This window comes from Engystomops pustulosus, chromosome 8 (assembly GCF_040894005.1).
Source record: "Engystomops pustulosus chromosome 8, aEngPut4.maternal, whole genome shotgun sequence".
NCBI classification, from domain to species: Eukaryota; Metazoa; Chordata; class Amphibia; order Anura; family Leptodactylidae; genus Engystomops; species Engystomops pustulosus.
In genome coordinates, this window is record NC_092418.1 from 25304680 (window position 1) to 25313788 (window position 9109).

The 9109-nt window shown below is 42.2% G+C and overlaps 1 protein-coding gene across 6 annotated transcripts in view; it reads left to right on the forward strand.

Moving 5' to 3' along the window:
* The window catches only part of MAD1L1 (mitotic arrest deficient 1 like 1), a 438339-nt gene extending 429464 nt beyond the window's left edge, over nt 1–8875 (forward strand). For all 6 annotated transcript variants that reach the window (XM_072120358.1, XM_072120362.1, XM_072120360.1 and 3 more), the window contains one exon: nt 7797–8875. In XM_072120358.1, coding sequence (XP_071976459.1) covers nt 7797–7955 — 159 coding nt within the window. In that variant the 3' untranslated portion in view covers nt 7956–8875. The remainder of the gene's footprint in view (nt 1–7796) is intronic.
* The last annotated feature ends 234 nt before the right edge of the window (nt 8876–9109 follow it).

A 9109-nucleotide genomic window follows, 5' to 3' on the forward strand; every position in this document is an offset into this window, starting at 1 on the left:
GGAATCTTACACTGATCATCACTGAGTGATAGGGGCTACAACAGCAATAGAACTGAGTAAAATTGTAAAGAAAGGGGTTAAAAATCGCTAGAGGATTCAAATTTGAGAACTTTCTTTTATTGGAAACACCTTTAAGATATTTGAGCGCTTAATCATAACCCAGACACACACACAGTGCAACCAGTCTGCCGTATTGGTCAACAATCCGCAAGACCCAACAGACTCCATCAAGCCAAAAGTGATGAATGGATATCGCCTTCTTCAGTTGTATGGGACATCCTTTTGTAAATTCTTCTTGGGGGTGGTTGAATAATACATTAGGTTATTTTATACTATTGTATTTTCCTTCTGCTCATATGAATATGGACTTGGCAGCTTGTTTTTCTACCACCTGGAGGTAAATAAATATTCACAAGTGTATGAGGCGCCATCGCCTCTGGGTTTAGCGTTTGCCTTAAGGTTTGTGAAAATTTTAATGGTGCTCCAGATCTCTCTGCTTAATAATAAATGTCCCTTTTTACTCTTCCCCGGGGTGTGGTGCGGAGATGGAGTTTTATTTCACACTTGGGTGCCGGTGGATTAGTTTGTTTTATTGATTATATAGATTGTAGCCTAAAGTGAAGCCTTCAGCTCAACCTCACTGTGGGAACTACATAAAGATATCAGCAGATGTAATTTTGCTTTAACGTTGGATGACAGGGTCAATATAGGGCAAAATGAAGCCAGTAAATAATATTTTCACCTGCATTGACATAGGGGCAGCAAAGAGGCTCTCAGGGCCAAGAATCTTGGTTGAAAAATCCATATTTGTGTGTGTGTGTGGGGGGGGGGTCATTCATATTTCAAAAGCCAGTCTCACATTTCCCCACAATGACGCCCCAGAGCCCATATCTACTAAGAGGCTCTGGCCTCTTAGTCATTACAGGCAAAAACATTGCAAGTTCAGACTTAAGAGCCTCTATAGTATCTCCTGGGCATGGCCACACCTGACCCAGCCTGGAAAACTGTCGTAGAAGACTTTCCCCCACTGTTTCTATATAAAGGTTAAGTGATTGTCTAAATGAATGAATTTGCTTGGGCCTCCTAGATCGGATGGATCCCACATATGCAAAAATAACACCAGTTGTTCTACTAAGAATAAGATGTCAATGTCCTGAAGAATCTCACCACAAAGTATCTGTCTGAGCTTAGCCATGTTTCTGTAAGTACTGGAGCAGTGTTGGAATGGCCAACCAGAGTACCAGAAGATCTTTTGGTTGGCTCTGAAACAATTAATGACCTCGGCGGTTTGTTGGGAGACTACCTAGACTGGAGGCTACTATAGACTGTAAGCTCTTGTATCCCCCTTCATCCTTACAGAATATAAGGTCTTGTGAGCAGCTCCCTCACTCTTATTGTTCTATGTTTGTACTCTGTAGTGTGATATTATATATCCTTGGTGGCCCAAGGAAACCCAGTTTGACGCTTTGAGGTTGGATCACTTTTGTGAGTTGCGATAACAGGCTCAGTCCATTGACAGGGAGTGCGGTTTCTCCAATAACGCCTTCAATACTCCAACGGGAAATGTCAAGTCTAAGAGCATCATGTAGATCAATAACCAGAATATGAGATCTACTATATATACATGCTAACAAATGGAAAATTATTTGTATCAGGAGAATGTAAGGGGTAAAAGTTGCCCCCTTCCCTCCCACCTTTCCAATATTTGGTTCACTGACCCAAATATGGCGGCTCACCATTTGTTTTCCCATAGGACCTAACTAAACTACAAAATAAAATATTGCAAAGACCTAATAGTTTTGCTCACAATATTAAATAAAAGAAGTATCTTCAGAAGACGACTCCACCTCCATCCTCCTCCTCGCTCGTTTTTTTATTGCTTGGAGTTGATGTTCGCTCATTAGCATCCAGTGTATCTTTAATGGCGACTCTTAGATCATCTGCGTCACAAAACATTCTGCAGGTGTTGGGCTAAATCTCTCCGGTATGAAATTGTCATGTGGAGTCCGTGTAATTAAACCTATTCTGAAGAACGCACTTAAAACATCGGCGTGTACATTTCTTGCAAGTCCCCGTCGCTTGATTATAGCGCAATGCCGCGGTCTCTCGCATTGATGAAAGGTGCCATTATATCTCACCTGCCTTTAGAACACATACGTTACATTATGTAAATGCACCCGCTCGATCCTCATTATTCCCCGCTCACCTTTTCCTGCTACGACGTCTCTTTTCTGCAAGTCCTTCTCAGTACTTCCTTCTCCTCAGCAGGTCGAAAATTGGAATTCTGACATTTAGAAATTTTCCGGCAAAAAAAAAGTGAAAATATAAAAAAAAAAAAAGTGAAAATAATAATAAAAGGCAAAAGCCTACAAAAAATATTAGTGTTATTGTTTCCTTTTTTATTAATTGTAATCTATTTTGAGCTCTTTATAGATGGTAACAGGTCCACGAGATGAATGTTACGATAAAGCCTAAATACAGTAGTGGCTTTTGCCGCATCCATTAGGCATTTGCAAAAGCAGGTAAAATGATTTAGAAGTTTGAGGCAATCAAAAAAGTGTTTTTTCATGAAACCATTAGTCTAGTTCCCTGTTCCAGTGTGGCACCTGGTCTGTTCGCCAACTCTTGCTTTCCCTTCTGCTTGCCGTTGGTCATAGGACCAGTTGCCTCAATTTTTGTCAGTCATCCAGGCCTGCTCAGGGCAGTGATTGGCTAGAGTGGTCCTTTGATTGTTTAGGCTAAAATTTCAGGGAACATGCTCATGCCCCAATATGCCAAAATTATCAGAAAAAAACCCTTAAATATAAAGGGAGGAGTGGATTCAACTACAGGCAGTCCCCGGGTTACGTACAAGATAGGTTCTGTAGGTTTGTTCTTACGATTTACATCCAAATTCAACTTAACTGTATACTTTATAATTGTAGATACAGACAATTTTTTCTTGGTCTCTGTGACGGATTTAAAAAAATGTTGGTTGTCATAAGAACCAGGATAAACAATAAATCTTAAATGCAGACACCAATGATTTTTATAGCTGTTTATTGTAGCCTAGGGATAAAGTACAGTAAATTCCCAACATCCAGAGGTCCGTTTGTAACTAGGGGTCGTCTGTAAGTAGGGTGATCTTAAGTAGGGGACCGCCTGTATTCATAATTACCAACAAATCTAATCTCCAAAGTCTAGAATCTTCTGAGCTCCAGGTGGTTTTGGTATTCAGGTAGCGTAAGGGTGATACCACTAGGACAGTGATGGCGAACCTATGACACGCGTGTCATTTTTGCTGACACGCGGCCGCCCAGCGCCCGCTGTCCGCCCCCCTCCCTGTGTAATGTGCTGCCCCAGTGTAATGTGCTACCCCTATGTTAATGTCCCGCCCCCGTCCTTGTGTTTCTGTCCCTGTGCAATGTGCTCCCCCTGTGTTAATGTCCCTGTGTAATGTGCTGCCCCTGTGGTAATGTCCCGCCCCCGTCCCTATGTTTCTGCCCCCTGCTTACCTGTCCGGCGCCGCGTTGGTCCGCCCACCTTCTGCAACTCCTCCGGCTCCTCCAGGCTGCAATGCGCGCTGCTCGTCACGTGACTGAGGCGACCTGACGTCAGGTCACGTCAGTCACGTGACCCGAGGCGCGCGGTGCAACCTGGAGGAGCCGAGCCGCCTGCAGTAAAGCTACAGGGAAGAAGACATCACTGGGTAAGTATGTAAGTTTATTATTATATTATATTTAAAGGGAGGGCGCTAGGGGTATTTTAGTCATAAAGAGAGTGTGCTAGGGGTATTTTAGTAGTAAAGGGAGGGCGCTAGGGGTATTTTAGTAGTAAAGGGAGGCCGCTAGCGGTATTTTAGTAGTAAAGGGAGGCCGCTAGGGGTATTTTAGTAGTAAAGGGAGGCCGCTAGGGGTATTTTAGTAGTAAAGGGAGGCCGCTGCTGGACATGTTATTAATAAGGGGAGGCCGCTGCTGGACATGTTATTAATAAGGGGAGGCCGCTGCTGGACATGTTATTACAAAATTAGGTTTTTCGTAAAGGTGACACAGCACCCGAGTTATGCTCGTTTTTTTGGCGAATTTTGGCACACCTAGCTCAAAAGGTTGCCCATCACTGCACTAGGACATGCCAGACCAGCTTCTTTTCTGATGTGTCTTTTCAGATCCTCCATATTTCGGCTTTGTGTTCAAGAAAACCTCCCATCTAGAAGACTATTTTCCATTACAGTATTTTGAGGGAAACTGGCCACGTCTTGTCTCTAAGAAACATCATTGTGTAAAGTGATGGTACTCCACATGACCCGGCCCCAGTATCCCGAGAAGCTAATATGCATAAAGACCTTCACAATCCTATATTTTTACTTTTTCAGTATTAAAGAGCTTTTAGAGACGGTGTTATTTTTCCACCGTCTGCCACAATGGGGGGGGGTGTCATCAATATCATGTAATGATGAGTGTCTCATATCTGCCATCCAAGGTCCAGTTCATGGAGGACATTTTAACATGTCATATTACGGTGCTCTTGTATGTAGGTTACTTATATCAGGCTTTCCAGCTTAGTTGTCTTTGTGTAGAAATCTCAGGTTTTTTCCCTCCCGCTGATTAAACACTTACATTTTTTTTTTTTTAGGTTCTGAAGTGATTAAAAATGTTAAAGCTTTGGAGAGAGGCTGGTGTAATAACCAGTCATAAATAATTCAATAATTGTTCCTATAGTTGTCTGCAGCTGCTCCGAGCTGATGACTGCGGATCGCTTTACAGCGCAGTCACCGCTAAAGGCAAAAAGTGAGCAATGTTTGACGTAGGGGAAAAAAATTACAGGTTTGGGGGGAGGAGAGTGTTGGCAGTAAATGAACACGAATTCTCACGACACTCGACTTTTTCTTTACGGAAGTTTGTCCTCGTGGAGTGGGTAGTAATTCCAGGGCCTACCTGTTTAATACCCGAGTCTGGTATAATTAAGATACTTTTCTGTAATGTGTAATTACTTTAGGTTATAATTTCTAATTTACATTTCCATCTTCTTCGATGCTCTCTCCTAAGCACAAATTTTTGATCTTTTTTATTTGTAATCTATTTTATTAATGGAGGTTTTAAAGAGAACCTTACTTGCCACAATAATGAAGATATATGATATTATACTAAGGGGAGGGGCAATACCTTTAGGAGAACCGGTCACTTAGTAATGACCTTGACCTGAAGGGAAGAGATGTGCGGACCCAAACTTTAGGTTTGGCGTCCTTCAGTCAGCATCTCCTCCTAACCCGGACACCTTGTGGACAAACCTGGCCAATCACATCCATTCCTAGTTGCTAGGGACATAGAACAGCCAATCAAGTAACAAGTCCGGGGTTCGGCAAAGCTGTCGAACCAAAAGTTTTGGCACACTCATCTCCACTAAAGGGTGCTTGATCGTTTAAATGCTTCTGAAAGGCTGAAAAAAAAGGTCTTCTTGAGGGTCTTTTTCCCTAAAAAAGAAAAAAAAGAGCTGCCAATGTGTTCTATTGCAGCTTACCTTAAATCGGTATCCTAACCTCTGGAAAGTGACTATTGAAGTGCCTAGTAGGTTGCAGGTATTGAGCTCCCATTCCCGGTGCCCTGCAGTACTACAGGGAATGGTTGCTTATCCAATCCCTGGCTAGGATGGATCATTGCTCTCGCTGGTTATTGGCTAGAGGCGTGTAGCCTGATGTCTCGGCATTGGGGGCTTGATATCCCCATGGCTCTAAGGCATAGTAGGCAGCCCTTGGACCAATGGATTACATGCATAATTTAGAGGACCCAAAAAGCAGATTGTAGGTGCTCCCATCCCATTTCGTTATACTTTTAATGAAAACTTCAAAACATGGAATCTAAGGAGAACCAAATGCCAGTTAAAACCTAAAATGAGCCCCTTCTCCGTTAGGGGACTATCACAGATTGACTTAGTCAACATTACAGATTGACTTGTCATGGACCCTTTGTATTAGAACTATTTTGTTACCTCCCTTTAAGCTTTTGTGAGGTTTCTGATAGACCTTTATATTGGGGATTAAACCGGTTTACTAGAGTCATTTTGTTTTTGTTGTTATTTGCCCTAGATGTGGTAAAAATACAAAAGAACCCGTACCCTTCATTTCTGGCCTAATTTAGTATGTGGACGCTGAGTGCTGACATCACAGGGATAAAAGTGGATCTCTGACAACCCAATGACGTCGAGAAATGCACGAGAGGGCGGGGTTACTCGTAAACACAAATGCATCTAGCACTCAGGAAGTGACAACACGTCTTTCGCTGGTTAACAATGCAAGACTCTTGTTGCTAGTTCTCATAGCTCCTCCCCAATGAGCTTGAATTGTGTTTCTAAACGCAATTCAAACGCGGCTTTAAGGTTCTGTTTTTATGATTCAATCAGCTCAGTAGCGGAAGGGAACTAGATGTAACTACTCCAGGTGTTGGGGAGCTGCTGTTCTTATGTAAGCGTTGTAACCCCTTTATCAGGCTAGTCACTGGGGGGTCTCGCACGCAACCACGGCCAAATGTTGATGGCCAATTTTAGCTGTTTCCTAGTCAAATCTGCTCTGATATTTGGTCCCCGGTAAAACACAACTTTAACCCCATCTTCTAATAGTATTACAATTTGGCTTTTCTTGTGCTATCGTATGGATGTTGTTTATGATATGAAGCTCATTACCATAGCAGGTTGCCGTCCTACAGTGTGCATGCTGCTTTATCCTCTGGTTCTAGAGCTTCGTGTCTCCTCTTTGATCTTCTCGAGATGCCATTTCTATGCTAATTGTCTTCCCGTCCCAAAGCCGTTATGTTGCACTCTTGCATTTCCTTTGTCTCCGGTGTAAGATCTCCCTCTATTGTCTTGTTGTATTCATCTATGACCTTGCATGGAAAAAAGCACAAAAAAAAAAAAAAAAAAAAAACAAAGAACCAAAGAAAAAGTGTTGTGATCGACTCTCTTCTCTCCAGCTAGAGCAATGTGTCAGGGTGACATCTAATCGTAGAAAGGTTAGGAAGTTTCCAGAGTCGTGAGATTCGAGTGTCCCTCTAACTTTTTCATGATTGAAGAAATGGTGCTCTTTCTTTCTTTCTTTGTCCACTACTAATATGAATGTAGTGATAAAATTTTGCTACCGATTTCCCAAAGTGTTAGGCAAGTGTGGAAATAAGCATTTCTAGATTTTCTAACATTTTATCTTGTCCGTAAACGAACATAGATTCTTCAACATACACTCGCATCCTCAGTTGGGAGATAATTCTGCAAGATGTTTGGAACATTCGGCTATTCTATGGTTGTAGGTTTTCTCCAGTCCTTCTCTCTTCACGTAACCCCAGAAGATCAGTGTTGAGATCAGGGCTTTGTGGGGTCCACATCATCACTTCCAGGGCTTGTTGTTCTTTACGCCAATAGTTTGTGATGGCGTTGGCTGGATGTCTGGGATCATTGTCCTGCTGCAGAACATATTTCTAATAATTCTTAATTTCCGACAATTGTTTCTAGACTTCTGCAAAGCACTTTGTGTTCCTCACACTTTGATCCGAATTAGAAATGTGGAAATAGGTCTCACATGTGACTCCACAGTTCATCTTGCCCCCTAGGTGACACACAGCCTAAATACTTCCTCTAAAAGAAATTTCCACCTAAACTGTATCGTGTCACCATTGCCTACTTCACCCCTCAAAGTAGGATGACCACAAGAGCTTGTAGTCGTGTACAAAGTAGCATTTTTGAGTGCAACATAGCAAGGTATATATATTGTATATGATACACACGAGTGAAAGAAAACATTTTAACTCCAGTATCTTTTATTTTTCTTCCACAGTCTACAAGTCCGTCTGGAGTAAAACTACAGCTATTAGAAACGAGCTTCTCAAGGACCTTGAAGGACTTTATCGATCTTCACCTGCATCACCAGAACAGCATCCCAGCATTCCTGAGTGCCGTCACACTCGACCTCTTCAGCCGTCAAACCTTCACCTAGAAGACGTCCAAAACCTGTCCCGTTTCACTGTTGTGCTTTGGGAAGAGGCAGAACTTGTACACAACACGGGTATTAAATAGAAGTTATTAGTTGGGGGGGGGGGGCTTATTGGATTGTAGATTATGGAGTATAGAGTGTAGAAGTCATAATTGCTATATTTTTGTCAGGGTCATGCAATACTTTGTATCAAATGTAATGAACCATCAAATCTGCTGTATAATGGACCATCTGTAGATAAATGTGGACAACTGCATGACCCGGTTGGAAGACACAACCTTGGTCATGAGATGTGTCCAATACCTAGAGAACTTCATTTCAATGGGGTTTGGCCAAAAAGTCCAAACCTGTCTCCCATCATAAGTCCTGGGAAGGGGAGATATTAGTCTCACCTGGAAGAAGACCATAGACGTTAGACCATTGTTGGTGGATCCAGTCACTTCTAGATAGAAATGAAGATGAAATGTTGTCACGTCATTGATTTTTTTTACAGTAAATTAACTATGAAATATCTGACACGTTGTATATTGCAAACATTGATGTTGTCCGTGGTGGAAGACTCTCCGAAATGGATGCCATGGACTCGATTAAGTCAATCTCCGGTCCCTCGGGTGTGGAATAGACTTCATTTGACTGTAGCCTTTAACAGCATCAATAATTGAAAAGGTTACGGTGCGCCCATTCATTATGGCATTTGAGCTGTATCTTATGTTACCGGAGGCGCGGACACAACAGCTTGACTCCTTATCATGGTATTTCAATGTCACATCGAGAAATTGACCCGCTGACTTCTTTCTTTAGTGTCTCCTGATAATGATGATTATTAAACTATCTATTCATCATTTCAGACCTTTTACTGTAACATTTTGCTGTGTTATTGAGCTGTTATGCCCGGTTTTAACCAATAAAAGCAATTTTCTACAGTCTGTGTTTTTTATAAATTTCTTAAAGGGATATTCTAGTCTAAAGCGTTAATTGCATGAAGACTCTGCTCACATCTCATTGTAACGATATATCAGGAATCCAAGGTAGGGCGGATCCCACTGTTTGCCGATATGGTGGGATGTGTCCTCCTGTTCCACCCCTCCCTCCTGAAAGTGGGAGGAGTAAATATCAGCAGCAACCAGTGATTTGCTGCTGATGTAGCTGTCCTTGTA